Source organism: Nyctibius grandis, chromosome 28 (assembly GCF_013368605.1).
Source record: "Nyctibius grandis isolate bNycGra1 chromosome 28, bNycGra1.pri, whole genome shotgun sequence".
Taxonomy (NCBI): Eukaryota; Metazoa; Chordata; class Aves; order Nyctibiiformes; family Nyctibiidae; genus Nyctibius; species Nyctibius grandis.
The window spans coordinates 5,595,663-5,621,420 of record NC_090685.1 but is presented as its reverse complement, the minus strand read 5'-3'; the positions used below and the strand labels follow the sequence as shown (position 1 = coordinate 5,621,420).

The window sequence follows — 25,758 nt, the reverse complement described above, 5'->3', positions numbered from 1 at the left end:
CCTTGCTAGGGAAAATGTCGATCTTGACGAGAAGGGAGGCCAGCTCCAGGTTCTCGCTGTAGTTGTTCTTCAGGGGTACAGCTCGGAAACCTGCAGCAGAGACAGCCCCGGCGTCACTCGCAGCACAGGCAGCACCATGGCAGTCTCCTGGCATGGAGCTCAAGAGGGTCTTCTCCAACCCCCCCCCAGCTCCCCCCGAGTGGCAGTTGGCCATGATGGATGTTAACAAATGGCTTCTTGCTTCCTTTACCTGGTTGGGGACATGAGCTGGCATGGGGACAGGAGGGACTGAGCCAGCCTGGGGACTGACATTGTCCTCCCATGAAACTCAGCGTCTCTGTGGCTAATGATGCAATTAGTAAAGTGGTGAGGACCACCCTGCCGGACACCCTCCCGCTTCCCCCAGCGCTTTACCCGTCTTCAAGCCTTTCACCGGGAAGGTGGCCTGAGCCAGGAAGTTCGCATCGCTGAACATGTCCTCGTCATACACCACGAAGCGGAGGAAGGCAAAGTCGGGGTTGCTGACCTGAAAGTGGAACTGCTTCGGGGTCCAGAGAGGGTTCAGGCCGTTGTCCACTAGTCAGGAAACACCGCTGTCACCGGACAGCCCCCACCGAGGCCATGTCCCCCCTGGGCTGATGCTGTGCTCATGGGTAGCCCCCACCGAGCCCTGTGTCCCCCCAGGCTGATGCTGGGCTCATGGGCAGCCCCTACTGAGCCCCGTGTCCCCCTGGGCAGCCCCCACCCCGGGGCCAGGCTTCGCTGCAGTGCCCAAGGCTCACGGCCCGGTCAGGAGCGATGCTGCGTCCCTCTCCCTTCCCTTCCCTCACCCACTCACCCACGATCTCCGTTTTCTGCTTGGCGTTGTCATACTCGGCGCCGGACACCTCCACCTCCACGAAAGGACAAACAATTCCCCTTCCGTTTTTGGGAAGGTGCCGGGCCCCCAGGACCTGGGCAGAGAGCAGGAGAGACTCCGTAAGTGACAGGAGCAACGGAAAATAATATGTTTGCATACAAAGGCATTTTCTTTCCAAATAAATCGCCCTGGCTCTGCTAATTGGAGAGAGAAGAGACTGACAGCCAGCCCAGAGCAGCCTGCCTTGGAGAAAAACAGCTCCCACCCCTGGAAGCTGCTCTGGTGTAATCCATCACCAATTGGACTTGTAAACCATTAAAAAAAAAGGCAGCTGAACTGCCCCAGGTTCCTGCCCGCACAGCCAGGCCTGGGACCACAGCGTCCCTCCTCCAGCCTGCCAAGCTGCCGGCCCCTGCCTGGAGAGCCACGCTGGACACCCCCTTCTTTGCTGAAACTTCTCAGCTCTCCTTGGCTCGAGGACAAAAAGGAGCTGCTCTCCACTGCTGCTCTGCCTCCTGTTCATAGCACAGCCTGTGCTCCACACACATGACAACCCACTTCCTTGCAGGAGAAAGAAATCCCAGCTCCCTCTTGCCAGCGGCCATCTGTGGCTCCAGCGGGCTGGCGGCACGCTGCTGGTGCAGGGGAAGGACGCGCTGCCAGCGCGGGATCATGTGCTTTGAGTCACGCTGGGCTCGAGACGGCTTCTCCATCCGTGAAAGCTGGCTTTGGTGGGGACATCGGGCAGGTTCGCCAGAGGACAAAAGGCTGAGCCCGTCTCTTAAAGGAGACGGTGACAGGCCGCAGCACGGTGACTCTTGACACCTGCATGCCAGGAGGCAGGAAGGGTTTGGAAAATAGGCAGGGATTTCTAGGGAGACAGTGGATCCATATCCACTGTGCAGGATGGTGCAGATGGGACACAATGGGGTGTCCTCCCTGAGCAGGGCAGTGGTCTCTGAGGTGGGATCACTCCGAAACAGAGGTGGCCTCCAAGGAGCTGCAGTTTGTGCCTGTTGACAGACACCTGTGAGCACCTAAAGGCAGGATCCCTGCTGCCTCCTCCCCAGGGGCTGCTGGAGACGGAAGGACTTGCAAAGGAGACTGCCAACCCACAGCTAAATGGCCGGCTCGGCTCCGAGACCCCTGGGGATGCCCAGTGGGACAGCCGCGGGTCCAAACGCGAGAGCCATCAGCCTGCCCATCCCTCCAGGAGCTTCGCTGTGTGTCTAGCGAGTTGCCCCACAGCCCTGCAGAGCCTCTGCCGTGTGGAAACGGTCCAGCCCCCCTCCCACCATCTGGGAAGGAAAAGATTCAACGAGCATCCGCAGTCCCCCCTCCGGTACCCCCACCAGCACCCCCCCACCCGCATCATCATGAGCAGGGCAACCCAGAAAGGGGCTGAAGAGTCTGCTCTGACCTCAAGCATCTTCCCAAGAGGGAAGGGGACACAGCCAGGACAGTAACATTAAGCCCGCAGCAACTCAGTGACAAGGAGGGGACAATGCACAGCTCTTGTGTCACCCCCTTGGGAGCCATCCTGCACTTGGGCAGCCCCAGCTGAGCTCTGGGGACAGGGATGTCACCTCTGCGGCTCGTGGATGCCACCTGCCGGCACTGGGCCCTGGGCACCCAGGGATGCTCCTGCTCCTCCTCTCCAGGCGCCCCGGGGGGTCGGTGGTGCTTCCCTGGGCAGCACCCATGGGTCTCCCCCTTCAGCGAGGGCTCTCCAAGCCTGCACTGCAGGACAGCCCTTCAGCAGGGGCTGAGGGGTTGGGTAAGGAGCAGCTGAAGGCAGGGACCAGGAACCCAGAAAAACCATTGTATCACCCCAAACTCAGTATAAGAAAGGCAACAAAGCTGGTGAAGGGTCTGGAGAACAAGGCTTATGAGGAGCGGCTGAGGGAACTGGGGGTGTTTAGCCTGGAGAAAAGGAAGCTTGGGTGAGACCTTATTGCTGTCTACAAGTCCCTGAAAGGAGGGTGTAGCGAGGAGGGTGTTGGTCTCTTCTTCCAGGTAACAAGTGATAGGACGAGAGGAAACGGCCTCAGGTTGTGCCCGGGGAGGTTTAGATTGGATATCAGGAAAAATTTCCCCACAAAAAGGGTTGTCAAGCACTGGAACAGGCTGCCCAGGGCAGTGGTGGAGCCACCATGCCTGGAGGGATTTAAAAGCCGTGTAGATGTGGTGCTGAGGGACATGGTTTAGTGGTGAGCTTGGCAGTGCTGGGTTAACAGTTGGACTCGATGACCTTAAAGGTCCTTTCCAACCAAAACGATTCTGTGATTCTATAACCGCCTGGATGTGACCCCATGCTGGGACAAGGGACTGACCTCAACGGAGATGGAGAGCGGCTCAACCCCCCGCAGCGTGCTCTTGTCGAAGGGGTCAAAGATGTCATCCCGCATGTTGACTGGCTGCAAGACGTACCCACACTGGCCGCTGGACATGAACAAGGCCTGGTTCATCTGCATGGGCTTGTCTGTAGAGCAGAGGCAGGAGATGGAGGGAGAAGACCCTGTGCCCTTTCCACAAGCCAGATCACCTGGGTTATTGGGACCTCGTGGGAAGCCCTTTTCAAGGGGCCCTGGCCCATCCCTTGGCAATGCCTCATGTGCCATGGCCCCACTGCAGCCTGCGCATGTGCTGGGGCCATGGGGTGAGTGTCTCATGCACGATCTGCCCCACTACCCACTGCTCCATGGGTCACTCCCTTCTCTTCCTCCCTCTCAGCTTTCCTTGTGCTGGCTCTAGCGTTCGCCAAACTGCCCCATGAGATGCTTGAATTCACCACTGTGGCCCCCCTCCTACCCCCCTGTTTGCCAGGATCGGGTTAGCAGGGCTGCAGGCAGGTTCCTGGGAGGAGGCACAGGGTACCCCCGGAGCCTGCCCACCTTCCCTGCCTCCTGCCCTCACCTGGGGTCTGGAAGTTGAGTGCTACCAGCTGGCTGCCGCAGATCCACATGGGCAGGGGGTCGTAGTTGGAGGAGTCGAGGCGCTGGCCCTTGGGGTAGATGCGGGAGAGCTGCAGGCGGTTGTACTGCAGGAACTTCTTGCCTTTGATCTTGTTGACGTACTTTTCCGCCTTGGTCTCGGGGAAGGAGGACATATCTCTGTAACAGGCCCTCTCTGTGCCGATCTCTGGGAGGAGACAGCACAGTGTAAGCCGGGAGCACGTCCCCTTTCCAGACACTTCAACCACCCTGGTCCCCTTCTAACACCATCCTCTCCTCCCTTGGCTCAGCCACCATCAGGTTGTGCAGACCCTGCTCTGCCCCGGCGGGTGTTTGCTGGGTGCCCAACACCGATGGCCAAGCGCATCGAAACTGCTCTCGGTGATCAGGCATGGTGCTCCCCAGCCTCACGCCCTCAGCAGCTGCTCTGGATGGTGGCAGATCCCAGCAACAGAGGGATGGGGAAGGGAACTTCCACCCTCTGGAGAATGACGTTCCCAGAGCTCCACTGTAAACTGGTTCCACCTGCCCTCTGCTGAGATCTAGCCAAAGCAGCACCTCGGGGCACGCCGTGGGGTCAGTAACACCACAGTCACTGCCTGCGGTGGCCACCAGACCGGCAGATGCTCACTCTCTTCGTCGAAGGGCACAGGTCGGCAATAGACCACCAGCTCCGAAAGCTCCAGGGCAATCTTCTTCCTCCTCTCCATCATCTTCCCTTCAGAGAGCTGCCAAGAGAGGGGGAGAGAAGTGTCAGGGCCAGGGGGGAGCAGTGGCATTGGACAACCCAGCTCACCAACTGTGGTCAACGGCAGTGCTGGCCTGGGGTGGCCGCTCCTGCCCACGCTGTGGGAGCCCCTAGCAGGTCTGCTGGGGCTGCACACAGGGACACCACAAACGCGCCCATGGGAAGGGCCCTTGGTGGTCCTACCTCCCACCTGGAGTAGGACTGGCACTGGTACCACCACAGGCCAGCTGTGGCCTTGTAGCTGAGCCTTGCCACCCTCCAGGTATGGAGGTCCCCCACCTCCCGAGGCTGCAGCACCCTCCCAATGGACCAGTCTTCCCAGATGTCCAGCCTGAACCTCTCAAGCCACAATACGTGGCCACCACCCCTTGCCATATTGTCAAAGATTACTCTTGCTTTATCATCTTTGTAACTGCTCTGCCAGTCGTCACAGGCTGCCACCTCACCACCACCCCACCAGCCTCCACCTGCTTTCGGCTCCTGGAAAACCCAGGACTTGCCAAGGACATGTGTCCCCTACCAAGGGCTCTCCAGCCTCACCCGTGCATCAGCCGTCTGGGCTGCCTCCCGGATCTTCTTCACCCAGTCCAGCAAGTCCTCCTGTGTATCGGCTGCCACATCAAGGGACAAGCGTGACACCGAGGCCATGCTAATGGAGAAGACGAAGAGGCGGTTGTTCTTCCCTTCGGGGCGGATTGCTGTGTGGGGAGAGAGAGCAGAGGGCAAGGTCACAGGCAGATGCTGAGCCAAGTCCTTCATACCACAGAGGGAGGAAGGGAGGGAAGAGACACTAAGGGACTCCCATGGCTGCCCTGGGTCTCTTCAGCTAAGAGAAGCTCCCATTGCGGATCATTGGAGGCAACAGATGGAGCCCAGGAAGCAACAGGTGAGAATGCAGAGCGTGTTGTGAGGGAGCTAAGGAGACTCACGGGGCCCCTTCCTGCATCTTCCTCGCCCCGTGCCCTGAAGCACCCACGTGGTAACAGCCACCTGGAGCACAACATCCTCGGGGCTCTGGGGAGCGGAGGGACGGCAGGGAGCTGCAGGCTGGACCAGCTCAGCCAGCGCCCAGGAGCCCCAGCGCCTGCGGCGGCCTGGCAGGGAGGTTGGACCACACGTATGCCGGGGAGGGCAAACCCCCACAGAAACGAAGCGCCCTACAAAATCGGTGCCCCTTGTCCATGGGTAGGCCCCTTGCCTGGTGCCCCTGCCCGTGGGGGGGCTGCCTCGAGAGCAGGTTCAAGGCGTGCTGGAGCGGCTCTCGGCAGGACCCCGGGTGCTCCTCGGCTGCAGGGACACGGCTGAGCCCCCAACCCCGAGGCACCCTCTGTGCCGGGAGCAGCGGTGGAGCACATCACCGCACGGCAAGCACCCGCCGTGGGCTGGTGCTCGCTTGCAGCAGGCACGGGGGTGCCTAGAGACGGACGCAGACCAAAGCCCTTGGGCCCAGAACACCTGCAGATGGCTGTAACCCCCCCTGCTCCCCCACCCCTCCCCGGCACTCACCGATCTGGCAGGAGGGCACGTCCAGGACCCCTCCGAGCAGGTCTCCCAGGGGGCTGTTCTCATCCAGCTGCTGCGGGGAACGAAGCACAGGCAGGATGGTGCTGAGCACGGCGCTGGGCAGCGCGGCCGAGCGCGGGGGGCTGCACACGCGGCCGCCTCCCCACCACCTCTCCTGGCTCCGCTCAGGCACAAGCTCACCTCCCTCTCTGGCTCCAGGCTACTGGGACCAGTAATTTCCTCGACGTAGTTGGAAGGGAACCACAGCTGCTTCTTGCCACCGTAGTCTCCTCTCCACCTGGAACAGAGGGAAGGGGCAGCGTCAGCACCCACCACGGGATCCCACAGCACCGTGGCTGGGGGTCACGGGTGACAAGCAGCTCCTCCATCATCTGCTGTTAGGGTTGGTGAGGCTTTGGGGCTGTGCAGCTTGTGGGCAATCCCCAAACGGACCCAGCCCTAGAGGGGACACACCTTTGTATGGAGGGTGACACCAAGGTTTGACTGTGTCCCCGAGGGAAAAAGGAGGCTCAGGACCAACTCACCAGCCTCCTTCCTGTTTCTCCACGTTCTGGATGATGGCGTTTTTGGTGAAGGTGAGCTCGTCCTCCCGCTGGGCCTTGTAGTCGAACAGGGCTTTGACTGCGCACTGCAACGAGGAGGGGTCCCATGGGGCCGTGCAGCAGATGGACACATGGACAACGAACCCATGGGATGAGAGATCACCTCCCACCGCAGATGTGTTTGTTGGGGGGGCTGTGAGGCACATTGTGTGCAGGCAGCATCCAACCCAGCTGCCAGACCCTAGTGACCCTTGCAGAACAAACCGAGGCCCCCGTTTACACCAAACCAGAGATCACAAGTCTGGTATGGTCCTGCACAGGCACTTCCCTCTGGGCTGGAGCCACTCATGGGTTTAGTTTGGAGGGTTCAGAACAAGAGGCGGCCCAGCCTGGGAACCTGCAGGCTCAGCCTAGAGTGTGTCTTCCCGCATGGTCTAGAAATGAGCAAGCACAATCATACAGCTCTTGGAAAACAAAGAGACACTTGCTAAACCCTCAGGTGCTGCAGGTCGTTTCGTGCCAAGCAGTGAGAGCGTACCTTGAAGGTGGGCATGGGGTTGGCTTCCACATAGAACCCAGGGTGGCGTCCCTCGTAAAGGGCTCCGTAGTCCGGCTCCTGTCAAAGCAAAGGGCCGGTGGTGACAACGGTGGCTCTGCAGGAGAACAGGTCCCCTGTCTTGGGGGAGGGAGAACACCCCAGGGAAGGCACAAGACCAAAGATGATGCTGCACACAGCAACCAGATGCCCAAGCCCGCACCCCCTGCTGACCTGGGTCAGAGGAGCAGCAATAAATCGCACTCAAGCCAACAAGTGTTTCCAACAGGGCATGAAGCCCCAAGAGGTGTGGACAGTGAACCAGAGATGGCTCACACACCACTTCAAGGACCTGTCCATCATCCTTTGTCTTAGCTCTTCCAAAGACCACCCACACTCACCGCCGTCCCTATCTTCTCCAGTGTCTCCTCGTTGATGGGGTACCTCAGCTTCATCTTGCGGTACAGCGAGTGCTTTTCATAGTAGCTGATCAAGTCTACCAGGCTCTCGAACTCGGAGTTGCCGAGCACCATGGTCTGGCCCTCCTGCTGCACTCGGCAGTGTTTGATCTTCCCTTCCGCCCTGGCAGGTGGAAAGACAGAGAGAAGCCTCTTGGTGCCTGGTAGGAGACGGTCTCTGCCTAAATAAAGACACCCAAGCAAAAGGTACCCCCGGGCTGGCTGCTGAGCACAGTCATCTCCCATCAGGAGATGGGAGGAGGAGCAGGGTCCTGAAGGCTCTCATGGGGCTGTAAGGCTTATCCAGAGCCATCCAGGAGAGAGAAGAGCTCTGGGAGGGCTCACATCAGGCTCACGGCCCCTCTCCTGCTCAGTCACACCCTGCAGCACTCCAGCCCACCACCCTTCTCCCAGGGACGCACCGGAAGGAGATGGCGTAGGAGTTGGGCTCACTCCTCTTGCGCACCAGGAAGGCTCCGTCACGTGGCACCCTCATCAGCATGTGCTCGGCTTGGGCCCGGGTGAGGCTGGCGTGGTACCACCTGTCAGGAAAGACACATCACTGTGCATGGGTCTCCACACCTCTGGCTCATCCCACACCTCTGCCATGCCCGTAACTGTTTCCCCTCCAGCCCACAAAAGACTGCCTTGAATCCTCAGAAGGAGGACAGGGAGCAGAGATCATCATACATGTAACACCTCAACAGGGCTGTCTTCTCCTTTCTGTGGGACAGGCAGGAACAGAGCCATTTGGTGACGTGCGGCATGGGCGAGGGCATCCCAACCAAGCCCAATACCTCCTTTCTTTGCACTGAGCTTCCGAGACAACCAGCTCCATCAACGACGAAGCTGGCCGACATGGCTGCTGTGACACAGGGCTCCACAGGAAGCAAGCGGGAACCAGAGAGCCCCAGCAAGGAAGGACGGACTGCAGCAAGACTTAGGAGGGTTGCCCATTGCGTCCCAGCTGCCCAGTGGACACAACCCGCCCTCCCCAAACACGCACTCACTCTTTGCTCTCATGGGCATTGGTCTGTGGCACCGGCTCCGTCAGCCTCATCTCAAACTCGTTGCACCTCAGCGGCACCTCCTGGTAGTGGGTGATGAGGTTGTAGAGGCTGTCGAACACCAGGTTGTCCGTCAGGAAGAACTTGGGGCTGCCGGCATCCTGCCGCGAGTGGATCCGGCAGTGCTGCACCTTCCCATTGCGCCTGCAGAAGACGGAGGGGGTAAATCAGGGTCGTCCGTGGAGATTTTGCACCTGCCTCAGGCACAGCTCTGGCCTGGACATGGCATTCCTGCCCCACAGGAGACCCATGGCACAAGGGTCCCAAGGGACTTGACCCTTCTGCACTGGGACAGTGAGCGACGTGATGCTGGGGCACAGAAAAAGGAGAGAAACCTGCTCATGGACCACTGGGGAATGGGACCCCACCACTGAAGATGGTGTCAAGATGGAGACTACCCCAGGAGTGACACCGAGCAGCAGGCTGCCACCTGTGGCCCTCACCAGAAGGAGAGGGTGTAGTCTCCAACAAAGGTCTCGCTCTCTCTGACGAGGAAGGAGCCGTCGGGGGCCCCCGTCTCGATGCAGTACTCCTTCAGCAGCCGCTCCGCGATGTGCCGCCCGTCGCGTCCCGCTCCCAGCTTGCCGTGAAACCACTTCTTGGTGGAGTGAAGCTCGGTGCTGTTGCTCACCTGGCAGGGTGAAAACCCACCGTCTTGGGTTAACTGAGGGCAGGCTGGTGGTGTCGGAGTCTGCTCTGCTCAGGGGTCTTCCAGCCAGGCCCAGGGAGTTTCTGAAGCAGCTCCCACCCTTCCCACCACAGGATCTCCCCCTGAAGTCAGCTGTCAGTGGAGATGCTCAGTCCCTTGGGCCATCAAGTCCTTTCTCTAGGGGAGCAACTCAGCATCCTGCAAGAGAGCCCTCACCTCCTTTTGCTCTTCCTCATCCTCATTTCCTTGGTCACTGGTTGTCTCCCCAGAGTAGTAGATCTTGCTGCTGGTCAGAACAAAGTAATGCGGGTTCCACTCCTACAAGGAAACAAACTCTGGGCAAAGAGACCCCCTGAGGAAGCACCAAGCTGGCCCACCACCCATCAGCTCTTCCTGGTCAGCACAAGCAGTGAGGGGTGATCGGGTTTGCAAAGGATAGCCACCAGCAACACTGATTTCAGTGGAGTCACAGGAGCTTCCAAAACATCCCCCAGATCTGAAGCACGGATTTATCAGTAGCAAAAAACCGGCACGTGACAGGTCTTACATACAAAGTGACTGCAGACCGCGCTGCAAACACCCCAGCACGTGTTAAAAGGAGGTGACCAAATGAAGAGCAAATCAATGCAAACAGAAAACACCGCATGGTTTCAGCATGGGGGCTATCAGAGATGAGGATATCAGAGATGGTTGTGCGGCTTTACCATCGCACTTCCCTGTTTTCCAAAAACCTGTTCCGTTCACACGTGACTGCCTGGCAGATCCTCAGCAAAGCGAAGCAGCTGAAGAAGTGGACTGCGTCTAAGTAAACGCACACAGTAAAACTCAGCGCTTGACAAAGCAGGATGCTCGTTTAGGTGCGTTAAGTGTGTAGGCACTTGGTAGGAGGCAGGCGGGTCGAGAACCACAGGCCAACCCTAGAACTTACTGCAGCAACAGATAACAGGCTACATGGACTACGCAAGAGCAGCTGCAGAGCATCAGCCCAGAGCTCCCTCTAGCTCAGCCTTCTGCCTCTAACAAGGGCCAACAGGAGGTGCCTAGGGAAGAGCACAGGAGAAAGCCAGCATAAAAACATCCCCCAGCCTTCAGAGACACCTGAGGAACAGGATGGACCAATGGCCTCTGAGATCATTCGCACCACAGCCCTTCCTTCCAGCCACCACATGGTACCTTACGGAGTTACCACGTCATTTACGGAGCCCACAGAGCGGGGCCAGGGTGACAGGGGCAGAGAGAGACGTACGTGATTGATGGGGTCTTCCAGGTAGAGGATCCCATTCTTGATGGAGTTGCTGATGTCGTTCTCTGAATACATGACGGACGTGGGTAACTCCTCGTAAGCACTGCCCTCTGCCAGCTTCTTGTGCTGTGGGATCAGAGAGCGGGTCAGGCACCCTCAGGGGAGCGGGCACCCAAAAAGCAGCACGGATTTCCTGGTGAGCAACCCTAAAACTCCAGGTCTGCTGCAGCAGGTTCCTCCAGACTAAAAGGACCAAGGTAAGACCCATGCCACAGAGATCATCAAAAGGCACTAAAGTCCCACCCTTCCTTCCCAGCAGTGATTCCTGCAGCAGAAACACCAACATGCCCCAAGCTCTCAAGAAAGGCAGCACTCAGCTCCTGAGCTCATTTCCCATCAGCTCCTCTGAAGCAAGAGAGCTCTTTGTCTCCAATTGTTTTTAGCACCAGGTCTCCACTTCCAACCCTGCACTGCCAACCAACCCCTTCCAGAGGTAAGCAGCTGCCCTTGGTCCCACACCCTCACCCCATGTGTCCCCATTCTCTCCACTGTGGAGCCATGCTGGGGAAGGGCTCACCTTGATGAGAATCTTCCTCTTGAGCTGGTTTGGAGAGGGAAGGCCGTCAGCGGAAATATCTACTGGTTTGGTCAAGAGCATGTCTCCAAAGACCTTCTTGAAATTCTGAGCCATGTTCCTCTGCTGAGCAATGCTGCAGTGGTCCTCAATGGACAGAATGACGGGGAAACTGGGAGAAGGAAAAGCGCCGTCAGAACCAGCACGGTGTCTGGGTGGGCCAACGCCTCTGAGCTCCGTTTCAAAACCTGGCCTCTGCACCCTCAAGGAGCAGCTTGTACCAACAGCAATCTGTGCTGTCTTGAGTGCGCAACATAACCACCCTACAGCAAGGTGTCCCCACCGCAGCTGGCAATGCACAGTGTAGAAGGACTGGCAAACTACTGGGGTTTACCCAAAGCCTTCCCTCCCACAACTTTTTTTCCGGGAGGAGTCTCCCTTTGGCTGGGAGACACAACAACACCCTTTCTTCCCACCGAATCCCAGGCATGTGGTCTTATGCCGAATCTCTGGACAAAGGTAGGCTTCACTTTGCTACAGCCTTGGCTCTACCCTCTCTTTGCCTTCCTGGCAGCTCTGCTAGCTGAAGTCCAGGTCCCTGCTGTACTCACTCAGAGGTGACAAAGGCATGCTCCTTGATAGTCACCAAGACGTCAGAGAACTTGATCTTGGTGGTTAAGGTGTGTCCATGGTAGATGACCGGCATGCCATCGGGACCATCCCAGCAATCCACTGAAAGAGACCCACGAGGGAAACTGAGCCCAAAGGCTGGAATAAAGGCAGGACACGGACATGAGGTGGACTGAACTAAGTGCTGCTGGGAACCACGCTGGATGGTAAGAAAGGAGCGAGGAGAAAGTCCAGATCTTTCTGGGGTACCAAAAGCTCAGGCATGTACCATCCAGACCCACAGAGCAAATGACCTCAGCCCTTTCAGCACATCATAGAATCACAGAATCGTTGTGGTTGGAAAGGACCTTTAAGATCATCGAGTCCAACCGTTAACCCAGCACTGCCAAGCCCACCACTAACCCATGTCCCCAAGCACCACATCTACCCGTCTTTTAAATACTCCCAGGGATGGTGACTCCACCGCTGCCCTGGGCAGCCTGTTCCAACGCTTGACAACCCTTTTGGTGAAAAAATTTTTCCTGATCTCCAATCTAAACCTCCCCTGGCACAACCTGAGGCCGCTTCCTCTCATCCTGTCACTTGGGAGAAGAGACCAACACATCATGGTGACAATGCTGCCACTGGCACGTCAACCTTCAGCCCTGCTTTCCATGCAAAGCCTTCCCTGACCACCACAAGCTATTGCGACAGTGGAGACAGAAGTGCCGGCCCCGGGTACTCACGCTCGATACAGCGGCATCCCATGCGCAAGCAGCGGGCGTACGCCTCCAGCGAGGACTCGCTCGAGAACTGATCCCCCGTCAGGTACCTTTCACGTGAGAGAAGACATCAGCAAAGCAACACGCTCACCACGGGCACGGATGTCTGCTGGGACATCATGGAGCTGCTGCTGCGAGGTGAGGAATGGGGAGAGCGATGTTCCCCCAGACCTGCCATCCTCCCCAGAGGAGGGGTTCAGCTCTGCCCCTCCTGCAAGGGGCTGCAAGCACTACTCAGGTCCAGCTTTGCTGCTTTGAGATAAGCCTCAAAGAGCGATATCAGTGCTGGTGCCGCAGAGCTCCCCCGTACCAGCCAGAAGCAGCCCGAGAGCAGGGTCAGACCAGCTCGTGCAGGCGGACAGGCGCTCGCTGCCTGCCCTCCACACTGCTCAGCTGGCTTAGGCTCTCGGTCCTTTAAATTTGGGCTAAAGTGCTGCCACTGCATCCCATGAACGGGGAGCATAGAGCCTGTCTGCAAAGAATGCAGCTTCTGCACGATTCTTCTGGCAGCAGAGAAGGCCATGTCAGCCTGCCAGGTGTTTATCACATCTGTCCTGTGTGGAAGATGACGTCGCTAACAGTAAGAAATGGCCAGAGTGACAGCCTGGGACCTGAGAGCACAGTCTGGGCAGATGGGTGCTGCTGACACCACCACAGCAAAACACTGATGGTTAAACAACGGAGGGAGGACTGGGGCACCAAGAGGACTGTCTCTGATGTACTGGCCCCAGGCTGGAAAAGTCTACTTGACCCATCACTGGGATCAGGCAGAATCAGGAGAATCCCACCCTGGCACAGGGCAAGAGGAGGCTGGGAGCGGACGGGTGGAGAGAGCCATCTCCTAGTCCTTACGTGTTGTGTGAGGAGGAGATCCAGTAATGGGAGAGGGGGTTGTTCATGTTCTCCGGACACACCATGTCCAGCTGCGAGTTCCAGATGCTGTTCTCTTTGGAAAACAGGAAGGTGAGAAACTGCTCAGGAAGAAACAGAAGCGTGTTAATGATGCGGAGCAGCCGGGTGCTGTGGTTTAGCTTCACACACATCTCACCCTCTGGGTCAGCAGCTACCGAGCAGGGAGCTATTTTCTAAGCTCAGCACAGACTGACTAGAGGCAACCAAGACAGCACAGAAGCCACCTGACCCAGTGTGCTTGAGTGACCACAGCTTAGGCTTTGCCACCTCTCCTCTGAGCTGTGCCAGATACCTGTGTACAAATCCTTTGACCCAGCTGGGGACAAATCAATTGCTCTGCATTGTTTTTTGCGGCTCACATGGCAGGCAACAGCTCACTACGGCCACGTGGATCAAGGGACCTTTGCGTGGGAGTCGGTCCAGAGTGCCAGTGACATGGTCATCTCCAGTTTTTTTTATTCTTTTGTTTTCAGCTCTTCTTGCTTTGAAAAGATCCTTACATGCCCCAAAGGGGCATTAAGCCAAATGCAGCCCCTTTCCTCCTCCAAACGAACTGCCTGATGAGCACTCCCAGCTGCACACATTCAGCACAAGAAGAGAGCCCAGAAGTCATTCCCTTCGACAACCAGCTCTTGTGCAACGTGGTGACCCACCCCGTGTATCTCATAGCAATGCAGCCTACAGGGGCTGTGATCCTTTAAGCACTGCCACCCCGCAGTGAAGACACGGCAGAGCTGTCACACCGCAGCACACATGGCACTGGGGATGTCGCACCCTACTCCACCCCGCTCCGTACACGCTAGTGTTCAAGGTGTCTTACTTCATCCAAGGAGAAATAAGGCTCGTCGATCTCCCTCAAAGGGTCTCTCAGAAAGTTGAACATGAATTCCTGTACCTGAAGGATATCTGCAGCCCAGAGCTCCTGCAAACCCCGAGAGAGACATAAGAAAGAAGCCACTTCAGAAAGGATTATTCAAAACCACGTGCAGCTCATCCAACTAGAAGCTTTAACCATTAAGGAGGCAGGTTTTAATGCAAGACCATCTCTGCCAGGAACTCAACTGTCAGCACAAATGAAGCGTAGCACGCAACTGCAGGAGTCTGCCCTGTTTCTGAGTGGTCTTCATTTTCTCAGTGCCATGCATTTGTCTCTGATAGCTCCGTTGCACACATCTGCCATCCCTCCTCCTTTGGCAGCAGAAGCCATCTCGGCTTCCTTTTGCATCTCTCTCTCCCTGGGTGTCTTTCGTTAGGCCACCAAAACGGACGCGTCTCTTTGCTGGTTAACCCTCTGCTCGCTGCAGACCACGGGCAGGGAGGTGGCGGTGGGAGACGGGGAGGACGGTCAAGGCAGGAGGCCCCATGCTCTCACGCGAGGCATGGCAGTGCTTTTGCGAGCCACCCCGTCCTCTTGGAGAAGGAGACCATCAACGAGAGGGGAGCCCGGCAAGAGCTGAAATAAAGGGTCTGCGCAGCCCGCAAACGCACTGCTTGCACCTGCATCTGCATCCGAGCATGCATGCTGTGCTTGCTGAACGACCCAGGATCGCTTCTGAATGGAAAGGTCAGCAATTGAATCGATCGGCTGCTCCTCAGGAGCTGCTGAGACCTCCTGACAGACCATGACGCTTCGGCTGCTGCAAACCTTCAGTACCAGCTGAGGTCACAGGGACTGGATAAATCTCCACGAACTAGTTCCTCCCTCCTGGGACCTCCGCTCCTCTCAGACCTCCTGCTCTTGGTCCCTCTTCTGACCAGGGTGCCTGGCTGAGGCCAGGTTTACCCTCACCAGCGCTTCCCCTGCACCACCTCCTGCCCCAGGAAGGATGCGCTCAGGTTGTGGCCGTGCCAGGCAGAGCACCCCACGACCCAATCATCCCAGCTCCCCGGCAAGGCTGCCCTTGGAGTATCAGATCCCTTCCGATACCGGTGCCTACCCCCTCGTCCCTCCCCTGGGCCTGTGTTGAGCTCACCCTCTGGTACTCCAGCAAGAACTTCTGCAACTCCAGCAGCGACACCCTGAAGTGCTCAGACCTTTCTCCACTCCTGAAAAGCAGAGAGAGAGAAGCTTCGGTCACTCACGCAGCACATCACGACCAACTGCTACCGGCATCATGTGAGATACCATCTGCAAGCACCATGGTGTCTGCAAACAAGACGTGCCCCGAGCAAGCAGCGCTGCAAGAGCAGAGCAGGATGAGCAGAGAGAGACGAGGAGGGCACAAGAGCAAACATACAGCAGCTGAGCTTACATGTCCACATCTCAGAGCCAAGGACTGCTCCAGGAGCAGTCCAGGATTCACACTGCCCAGGGTACGACAATGTGAAACCCTGGCGAAGGGCAGCAAAAATCATCAGAGGGACTGATTTGTACAAAAATAACGTGAGGGTCTGGCTCGTTCAAGAATAAAAAGAAATAAATAGGTGCAGGGCAGTCAAGGGGTGATCGTAGACAGGACTGAGCTATAAGTATCCAGAGGACGTGGACTCAAGGAGGCAGGGCAAGGAATGAAGGAGGGAATCGTTTGTAGCTGATTATCTCAAAAGACTTGTCCATGAACGCACCAAGCCGTAATGGAGAGCCAAGGGCCATGCTGGGGACTAACACCAAAAAACCCAGAAATGGACTGGGCGGTGCTGGCTGCCCTGGGCAGAGGGGTGAACCAGATGCTCTGCTGAGGTCCCTGCCAACTCCCTTCTCTATGCCAGCCCTTACTGATATGAGCTGAAGCGACTACAGCAAAGACGCTTATTCAGAGCACAAAAATGCCAGCAGCGCGGTGGCAAGCAAGAGGCGTGCAGCATTCCTCCTCCTCGCCATGCTGCTGCAGGCACCAAAGCATGTTACAGAGCAAAAGAAAACAGCCCTTTCCCCAGCAAATACAGAGAATTATCCACCTTTCTAGGAACGGGACATCCATCTGCAAAACAAGAAGCACAAGCATTAGGGTTGCACTCAATCTCACCACCATATGTGAAAGCACAAGCTGGTCAAGAAGGTCTCAGGGACAGCAAACCAGCACCGTGCAGCTCTGCTCCCTCGCAGCCATTGCTCACACACGGCCTCCCCCGTCCCCAGCAGCCCCAGCAGCCCCGAGCTAACCAGCCTAAAGCAGTAACTTCTTTACTCCCTGTCATCCCTGGCCCAGAGGAAGGAGACAAGAGTTATTAGCTGAGGGCAGCAGGGTTAGAAAGGCAATTAAGAGGGAATGCCCAGTAACAAATACAGCCTCCCCCTCCCCTTCCCAGCCCTGGAGAATTCAGCTCTTACCATTTTCTGGGCGCTGAACATCAGGCTGCGGTAGAGCTGTGCAAACTGCCCGTACGTGATATCCCCATTCCTCTGCTCCACATCCTGGGGAAAAAAAAACCGCAGAGGTTTTACAGGGGCCACAGGCAACTCTCCCACCTTTGCCCGTCCCTGCTGGGGCCATCAGGACCCCGCAGTGCCCAGGACACAGGCACATCCTACACCGAGTTACACAACTCCCCCAGCTCACCCACGTAAAGGCATCACAGTGCTGATTAAAAAGCGTTCTCGTTTACTCGAATAATTACAAAAGGATGATTTTTATTTTTGTTTGCAGAAAACATCGTGTCAGGAAACTGCCAGACCTTGCCTTGGGATGCACCACTCTTTGGCCTCGGAGTTGGGTGCTGGTGGAAAGGGCTGGTCACCACGAGGTGACCCTTCGCTCCTGGGTCTGCGGCTGGCAGAGCTGGCCGCCTGTCACCCAGTGGCAGTGGGATGCAGGACCCGGGGTGCAGGACCAGCTGGCCTCGCTGCCCTCCTGCACTCTGCCCCACCAGGACAAAGCCCTAGACCGGAGCCAGGAGCAATGCGGGAGCGGGGGAGGCAGGGTGGGGGTGAAGAGAGGGCTCTGGCCACAAACGGGCCAGGGTGCGGCACCCAGTGGGAGCTGGCAGCTCTTCAGTCGCTGCCGTGGGCGGGGGCCCTCCCGGGAAGGGCTGGGAGCCTCGGCAATATGCAAACGTGCCGTGGGAGTTGAACCACCCCCAGGTTTTGCTCAAAGGCAGGCAGCAGGCTGCCGGGGGTCCCCAGGGCGAGCGAGGAGAGCAGAGGGGTCACGCACTCACCGTGAGTCTCTCCCGCAGGAACCTCATGTTGGGGACCCGGTAGTTGACCTGCGACAGCATGTTCTTCAGATCCTTGGCGGAGATCCTGGCTCGGCGGGGGAGAGAGGGGAAATACACTCAGCAGCTTTGGGATGGAGGGGTCTCACCCTGGGACCGGGACACCACGTGCGCTGAGCAGCCATGCCCAAAGGGGCATCAGCTGGGACACACAAGGACAATGTGTGACCCCAGAAGGACACCGGGGTTGGGACCAAAGGCAGAACAGAGGAACGTTTTCCACCCCAGCGAATGCTGCTGCGCAGGGGGAGCAAAGAGAGGTGCCAGCATCCCGATGGGAACTGCCAACACCGCTCCTGCAAGCTCCCAGCACTACAGGGCGAGTCCCAGCGCTCTCATCCCACTCGAGCCGATGCTGCAACAGGCCCATATTGCCTCCTGCCTTACAGGAACGACCAGTCAAAAGCATTTTTCAAATATCTGTGCCCCAACATGGCTACTGGGTGCCCAAACCCCTTCCAAAACCTGCTCCCTGGCCTGCGGAGGGAGCTGGAAGAGGGCAGGCCTTGCAAGTGGTTTGGACCCTGCTAATTTTATCTTAAACAGAGGGAAAAAAAGCCATTTTCAGTGCCTAGCCCCAGGCACAGCGCTGCCGCCTCATGCCCAGCTGCGCTCCCCCAGCCACTGCCACACTCCGCTGGCACGGGGCAGCCAGCGTGACCATCCTCCCCCGAGACCCTTCGCACCAAACCTGCCAGTTCCAGGACCAGGGAGGGCTCCGGTGCCAACCCCAAAGCGGGATCCCACATCCAGGCGGGCAGAGACCAGCAGGAAGGAGCCTGGGGCTGCCCCTGACTGCTCCGGTGGTGTTCCCCCATGGGGCAACGGCGCCGCAGCGAGAAAAAACGCGGCTGTGTCCCATCTGCAGGATTGCAGAAGCCCAGAGGTCTGCGTGCAATCATTTTCTGGCAGCTCCTGCCTCAAAAGCAAGCCCCCAGAGTCCGCCCCAGCAACCACAGATGCTGCTTTTGCCCCCGCTGAGCAAGCGGGAGCCCAGGACCCTACAGGATGCTCCCCCATCCCGCAAAGCGTAGGGCAGGTCTGACCCTGGGAACGCTCATGGCTTCGGGGCGCAAATATGAACATGCCAGGGAAGATGTCCTGTGCGGGGGTGATGCTGGCATCTGCGGGGATGCGCAAGGGCACCGCGAACCGCATCTCTTTTACACTCTCCCCAGGAAACGGGGTGATCCCAAACGACACAGAAAGGAGGAGGGATGGAGGGAGCCCCGAGGAGAGGGAGAAACCGGCTGGTGTCAGGCACTGGGGAGCCGAGGGCTGAGCAGGCGGTGGGACACAGAGAGCCCTTGTTTCTGGGCTCAGAGCAGCGAGGGGCTGGGACGCAGGCATGGCCAGAGCAGGACCTGGCCCCGCTCCCGTGCCGTGCCCAGAGCCAGCACCCGGCCGGCCGAGGACCGTGCAGGCAGCGTCCTGCCACTCACTGCTGGGACAGGGGAAAAAAAAAGCTGGCCAAAAAAGCCGCCCCTTCCCTCCCAGCTGTACACGGCCAGCAACACGCTCTCAGCACGAGCAGCAGCTTTGGTATCTCCCCCCTGCACCTCCACCTTCCCCGGCAGCAGGAGGTACCCCTGGGGCTCAGGGTGAGTGTTTTGGGGCGGGGGGAGCCTGTCCTTTCCCTTCTCCAATGCACCCAGCACCCACGGCCACGTGCAGGGTGCTGTGCAACCCCCAGGGCAGGGGGGTGCCAGCTACGAGGTCCTGGGTGACAGGGATATGGGGCGATGTGGCAGGGGAGTGAGCCAGGAGCACAACTGTGACTCATGAGATGCTCATCAAGGACCACAGCACGCAGCAGCTCTCATGGGACCCCCGACAGGACACCCAGAGTCCCCAGGGCCACCCAGCAGCAATTGCCCCTTGGTGAGAGGCTGAGACTCCAAAAAGGCTCTTGGAAAAGGAGCAGGAGGGGCTGCAGCAGCAGGACCAGCAGTGGGCATGGGGCTGGGGACCCGCTGGAGCCAGCACCCAGCTCTGGCAGTGCTGGGCTGTCGGACCACGGCACTGCTCGTCGATGTGACGGCACCAGGAGAGGAGAGAGCAAACCCTGTGAAAGCTGGGACCAGCATTTCCCTCTCTGCTTCAGGAGGAGAATGGGGTAGGGAAGGACTTTATTTACTGTGTTACTAATAATGTTAAAGTGTTGGAGACTTTGGATAAACAGCTTGGTAGTATTTTGAGACTAGAAAGTAAAAAGCAAATAAATAAGTTAATTTCTTCTGCGGAAGTTTTTTAAGGTTTCATGACAAACGGGCCAAAGGACTGTTTCCATCCCCTCTCACAGGGGACGAAAACATCCCCCCTGCCCAGCCTCCAGTGCTGTAACTCTGCTCCCAGCCCTGGGCAGCTCTCCTAGCCAAAGGTGAAATGGTCTCCTCTGCAGCAGTTAGGAAAAAAAAACCACCCCAGCATCCTGTTATCCTCCCCTTTCCACCTAACCTCCCTTGGAAAAATAAATACCCCCAGGCCCAGCAGCCAGGGAAAACAGCCAACATCTGCCGGCGTGCTGGAAGGTATGCACAGGCACCCCGGGACGGCTGGGGCGAACACGGGGTACGTGAATGCTGGGAATGATTCCTTCAGCTGCCAAAACCCTGCCCGTGCTGGAAAGGCCCAAGGATGGTTTGCGAAAGTGTGTTGTTTTTAAAAACAACACAATTTACTGTTCCCTTCTCAAACCCTTTTCCAGGGCTGAGAAGCAAAAGCCGAGAGCCCAGTGACACCAAAGTTAATGCTGGAACGCTTCATAGGGGCAAAGATTTCATCCAAGAGACGTATACGCCCGTAACTGCTGCCTCCACTTTGCAGAAAACGCAGATGCTTATAAAATGGGGACACACAAAAGATCTTTCTGCATTCCCCCTCGATGGCTGTTTTCCTCCTCTCGCTGCCTGGGCTGAAGCAGCAGCTCTTCTAATTAAGCTGTTTGCATCGAAATCTCTCCCCTTGCTTGACAGGTCAGGAGTATATTGTATTTTGCTGCCTTAATTCTAAATGCTAATAGAAAGATGATATTAAGAAAAACAACAGGAGAGAAGCAACAGGCTGGCTTTCAGCTGACCATGCCTCGGGCAGACCAATCTATATGTGCCATCTCTTCTGGCCTGTCGGGATGCCATTTCATCAGCTTTGCTATATAACCGGATGAGAAAAAGGACCATTTTTTTCCATTTCTCCTGCATTCATCCTCCAAACCCCCCCTGCAGCCAGCCCTGCACCTGTCTCAGTGCTCTCCATTGCTGAATTAGGAAATATTACGCCCTGTGACCACTGAAAACCAGTACACCGCACATAAAACCCAAGCCTGGATTTGAGAGGTGTGTGGCATATACAGAGCAGCTGCAACAGATTAAAGGCTCCTCTCCTTCCCTTTCTGCCTCCGTGAGGGTTTATCCCTCCTCCGTAAAATCCTCGTGCACCCAACGGTGCTCTTGCCATGCCACAATATAAACCATTGCAAAGGCAAAGGTGTCCAGTGCAGCGGGACTTCCCCAATGCAACACACTCCCGCTCCGCTCCGAGATGTAGATGGGTTGAATTTAACGCCTGGCTGCCCGTCCTGGCTGCCACAGGACCGACCTCGCTGACCATGGTGACCCACGGCCCCCCAGCAGCGCACCCCCAGCACAGACAGTCGGGTTTGTGGGGCGAGTTTCTTGGCAGGAGCTTGCTGCAAGGATGAGAAGGGCTCCAGGGCTCCGAGTGAAACGTGAGAACGGGCAGCAGCGTGAGATCCACAGCATCAGCAAGGACCAAGCGGAGGATGCTCTGGAGCCCAGGCATGTGCCTGGTGCTCTGCAGTGAGCCCTGCCTGGGCACCCGGGCACACAGAGGGGACACATGGGGCCCGGGTGCTCCACAGCAGCCGAGGGCATGAGCTTATGTGTGTGGCAGCAGAAAGCAGAGCATGGTGGAACTCGCCTCTCGACAGGCCAGTGTCCCTTCCCTTATCTCCTCATGATGGATCATGACCCAATTCCCCTCCCTTATCTCCTCACAACAGGTCCAAGCGTGACATCTCACCTGCTAGGACATCACTAAGCACTAAGAGCCCCACAAGTAGTGGCCCTGCTGCAGCCCATCAGCCTAGAAGCCAAGCAGGAAGATGACCCATGGCCTCATGGACCTCAGAGGAGGAGAATAAAACAAACACCACCCAGTTCAGCCCCAACGGGGTGGCCAGAGCTGCCTGTTGGCTCTTTGGGCTCTGCTCCTTGGGTGATGCCACCCAAGGTTTTCAGATGGGGGTGAAGGTGTTTCACAGCTATGGGATCTCAAGGGGTTACTGGGCCCAAACAGCTGGGTCAGGGTCAGGGAAACAAGACAATTTTTTGATTTTTTTTTTTTTTTTAATTCAGTGAAAATCAGCCAGGGAAGTTGTTGGGACTTGAATTAAGGTTCCTTGGAAATGAAAATTAAAAACTTAAAGAACACAACAAAAAAGCCAAAGCAAAGGCTGGGGTTTCAAGTCAAAGGTAAACCTTTCCAGCCCAAACCCTTCTATGAATGTGCATGTCTGTGCAAGAGGTTTTCTCTTCCTACCTGTCTTCCCGGTTGCGATCCAGCGAGTAGAACTGCTTCCGGAGCCACCTAAAGGGAAGGGCACAAACACACACACACTTAGCCCCAGCTCCTCAACAACAAGCCCCTGCAGTTTGCTCCTGTCTCTGGAAGATGCTGGAAGACAGCCTGCCCTATTTTCACGCAGGCAACCTGCCCCCCTTTAAAACTGTCTCTGCCTGAAAGAGAGTCCACAGATAAGACAAAAAAATCAAATGTATTCTCTTCTACATGCTCCTACATGGAATTGCTACAGATAACCCAGGCTGCGGCCACATAAAAACATCTGTTTCGTGGTAAAGCTCCTTTTCCCTCACGCATTTGCGATCAGACTCTGGCCACAGACGATGCAGCACAGCAGGTCAACGGGATGAAGCCTCTCGAGCACAGAGGCAGGAGTGCCAGGTCAGCACGACGCAGAGGGAATGATATGCTGTCACTGTGCTCACCTTCTGTCAAAAAACGACAGAAAAGGGAAAAAAAAAAAAAAGAAAACAAGTGCAGGATAAGGACAAGTTCCTCACCTTTCAATCTGCAGGGGGGTGGCAGCCCTCAGAGTGTCTGCCACCAGCCAGTTCAGCCCCTTGATCCACATATTGACCTCGTCCTCGGAAGTGGCTGTGGGAAGTGCACAGGAGAGAGGAAAGAAAGGGACGTAGAAGCTGATCACCAACCCAGACCTCTCGGGACTATCCCCAGCATCTCATATCCCCTGTTCCTTCCCTCATCCCCTTTCTGATAACAGCTCCCTGCCGTGCAGAGGCTCTGGCCGGCTCCTCTCCCTCCCGAGCTCCTGCTCCCCTCCTGCGAGATGTACGTGGCTGGCCGGACCCCTTGTCCCTGCATGTCACGCTCTCTCCTCCCTTCAGTTCCCGAGAGCTGGCGGTGGTCATCTTTGTCCCCAGGCAGTGATGCTCTGGCTGGCCTGGGTGACAGGCCAGCACCCGCTTGGGAATGTGTGCCAGCTCCTCCATAACGTCCCTGCCAGCAGCTCCATCCTTGCTGAGGGCAGAAGTGCTGTCTCTGTCCCCGTGTCCAACAGCACTAGCCAGAAGGCAGATCTGCCATGGACATTAGAGAGTCAGCGTCACTGCCTCCATCAGCGCTCATCAAGCACACACTTGAACTAGGGGCTTCAGTTCACCCGACTTTTGGGTTTACCAGGCAAATGAACTGACTTAACTAGGGGTTGAATGTGTACCCTTCAGGGAACCGGTGTCACCTTCTCCCAAAGACACCTCCTTGGTGCAGTGAAAAGAGCATCTGCCCAGGGATATGTTCCAGCTCCCTCGTGCAAGGATGCATCGGAGGGTTGGGTCCTGTGGTGATGAGGTGCCTGCCCAACCCTGCCCTGGCACAGCCCCGGGGTCACGAGTGCTTTACCTTGCAAGCTGAGGGTCTTCAGCCGGAATTCTGGGCCATAGAGGACAACAAAGCAGTGAGACTGGTCCAGTCGGAAACATGGATCCTCCTGGTACCGGTCAAAATCACGTGAGTTTTTTCCTGGACGAATTTCTTTGATTTCACGAATATCCACTAAGAAAAAGAGAAAACAAAAGGGGAGTTCAGTGAATAGCTTGAAATTCCCATGAAGATGGAGGAGAAGGAAGGGCGTAGATACAGTGGTCTTAGTCATCTGAAGAGCTAGATTACCACCCATTACGTGATGGCAGACCCAGGCACACCTATGGCACTGGGGTACCAGGCTCTGAACAGCAAACCGTGTTTCCCTGGCTATGCTGGAAAGCAAGGACAGGACGGCTGCCCCAGCCCAGGCAGAGAGCTGCCAGACATCTGAGGGCAGTGGGCAGGTGCTGGGGATGGTGCCTTGAGGAGGGACTCACTGCATTCAGGCAACAAGTGACCATCATGGCAGCCTCCCAGTCCTCTCCTGCCACCGATGATGGCACGGGCTGAAGAGGCACCCAGAGCTCTAGCACAGCATCCCCAGGCTGGTTCTCAGCACAGCCACAGGTGCCCAGGTCCTCCCAGAGAAGTTGCCTGCACTTCTGACCTTTGACAAGCCCTTCAAGAGCCCCAGCTTGCTCCTCAACCTTTCAAAGCAGCACAGAGATCTTATCACTTATCTTGCACACCTCTCGCCGCGCGCACGTGGTTGTGAATGCACACAAGCCTGGAAGTACTGCCCCTTCTTACCGGTTCCCTAGGAAGCCTCCCCAGCCACCACCCCCCTATTTATCTGTGACCCCCAAGAAGGGTTGGATGTCTCACCCATGGCGATCCCCAGGCACGATGAGCAGAGGGCAGCGCTACCACAAGCTCCTTTGCCCTTTAGCTTCTCACTTCATGCTTTCCTCTTCCTCTACGCAACATACATCTGCAAACTGCACTTTGTCTTTCAATACAGCAACTTTTTTTTTTAAAAAAAGAAAGCTTTTCTGCAGCAGTGAATCCTCTGAGGGCGCAGCCTCCTGTCCAGCTGGATGAAATCCTGTTTGCAGCTACCACATTTTACGAACACCATAGATTTAAGATCCACTCCTCTCCAAATTCAAGTTAGATACTGAAACTTGAGTTGATTCTTGGTTTAAATGACTTGTTGGTGCCCCTGCCTCCCCCCCTCCCTGCTTTCACCCTAAATTATGTCTGCATTGTCTGGCATCTCCCCCCTACCCCATTAGCATCCTCCCAGCTCCGAGCTCTACCAGGTTGCCCAGGGCAGTCCCTGTCTTCATACACGCACCATCTTCACCATGAAAACTCTGTCCTTCCCTATCCAAAGAGGGATGAAATGTTTATCCTCTCTGGGTGGCGTTCAGAAAGCCACCAAAGAAAGTACACTGCAAGGATCAACCAAGTCCAACCTCTGGAGATCCAGCTGTGGTGGATCTGCCACAGCTCTGGAGCAGATTCAACTGCAATGACTTCCCTGTGCTCCCAGGCAGAATCCCCCTCCCCACCTCACTGCCAAACACCTTCCAGAGAGAAAACACTAGAGAGAGAGTGAAAACAGCCCAATCTCCAGAGATTATTTGAATTACAGACACCACCAGGGAGGTCTGGTATCAACAACCTAAACATATGCAAGATGCTGGTCAGAACTAGAGCTGAGGGAGGTGCAATAACAGCTCAGGGCTCCCACTGCTCACAGTTTTGTACCGTACACGTAAAAGTTTATTATCCTCATGCACATCCATAATGTCAACATGCTTCCTCCAGGGAACGGCTGAAGAGGGCAAGATGAACTGCAAGCAACCAAGCCATGGTCAAATGAAACCCCCAGACGGTGCCCACCAGATGATGGCTAGTGCATGGCAGGCAGCACCACCATCACATCAGGCTTCTGGGACACGGGGACAGCATCGTTCTGAGGATACTCCTTAGGGTATAGGGCTGGTGTCATACCTCAGCAGCTGGCCCCAGTGGGCCAACCCAAAGGTGACCAAGCATAAGGCAGCAGTGTGACCATAAGGGACAGCACAGGGTGGTGAGAGGTGACCCAAGCAGGTCCTGGCAGCGAATGGCAGGGCAAATCCAGGCGTGGGGCTGGCCAGGAGGCAAACCTGCCTGGCTGCACGTGTGGGTGGTGAATCCCATGGTGCAGCTAC

General features: G+C 56.8%; 1 protein-coding gene across 2 annotated transcripts in view; it reads right to left on the bottom strand.

The window, feature by feature from the left end:
• The window catches only part of PLCG1 (phospholipase C gamma 1), a 47,059-nt gene that overhangs the window by 1,393 nt on the left and 19,908 nt on the right, over nucleotides 1-25,758 (bottom strand). For both annotated transcript variants that reach the window (XM_068419599.1, XM_068419600.1), the window contains exons 2-30: nucleotides 23,573-23,725; nucleotides 22,714-22,807; nucleotides 22,172-22,219; nucleotides 17,555-17,639; nucleotides 16,728-16,811; nucleotides 16,355-16,377; nucleotides 15,430-15,502; nucleotides 14,277-14,378; nucleotides 13,397-13,515; nucleotides 12,509-12,594; nucleotides 11,765-11,885; nucleotides 11,157-11,325; nucleotides 10,583-10,705; nucleotides 9,553-9,654; nucleotides 9,131-9,318; nucleotides 8,631-8,831; nucleotides 8,043-8,162; nucleotides 7,564-7,744; nucleotides 7,166-7,243; nucleotides 6,610-6,713; nucleotides 6,266-6,362; nucleotides 6,068-6,137; nucleotides 5,102-5,259; nucleotides 4,445-4,541; nucleotides 3,776-4,000; nucleotides 3,193-3,341; nucleotides 839-953; nucleotides 415-576; nucleotides 2-90 (exon numbers count right to left, since the gene is read on the bottom strand). In XM_068419599.1, coding sequence (XP_068275700.1) covers nucleotides 2-90; nucleotides 415-576; nucleotides 839-953; nucleotides 3,193-3,341; nucleotides 3,776-4,000; nucleotides 4,445-4,541; nucleotides 5,102-5,259; nucleotides 6,068-6,137; nucleotides 6,266-6,362; nucleotides 6,610-6,713; nucleotides 7,166-7,243; nucleotides 7,564-7,744; nucleotides 8,043-8,162; nucleotides 8,631-8,831; nucleotides 9,131-9,318; nucleotides 9,553-9,654; nucleotides 10,583-10,705; nucleotides 11,157-11,325; nucleotides 11,765-11,885; nucleotides 12,509-12,594; nucleotides 13,397-13,515; nucleotides 14,277-14,378; nucleotides 15,430-15,502; nucleotides 16,355-16,377; nucleotides 16,728-16,811; nucleotides 17,555-17,639; nucleotides 22,172-22,219; nucleotides 22,714-22,807; nucleotides 23,573-23,725 — 3,416 coding nt within the window. The remainder of the gene's footprint in view (nucleotide 1; nucleotides 91-414; nucleotides 577-838; nucleotides 954-3,192; nucleotides 3,342-3,775; nucleotides 4,001-4,444; nucleotides 4,542-5,101; nucleotides 5,260-6,067; nucleotides 6,138-6,265; nucleotides 6,363-6,609; nucleotides 6,714-7,165; nucleotides 7,244-7,563; nucleotides 7,745-8,042; nucleotides 8,163-8,630; nucleotides 8,832-9,130; nucleotides 9,319-9,552; nucleotides 9,655-10,582; nucleotides 10,706-11,156; nucleotides 11,326-11,764; nucleotides 11,886-12,508; nucleotides 12,595-13,396; nucleotides 13,516-14,276; nucleotides 14,379-15,429; nucleotides 15,503-16,354; nucleotides 16,378-16,727; nucleotides 16,812-17,554; nucleotides 17,640-22,171; nucleotides 22,220-22,713; nucleotides 22,808-23,572; nucleotides 23,726-25,758) is intronic.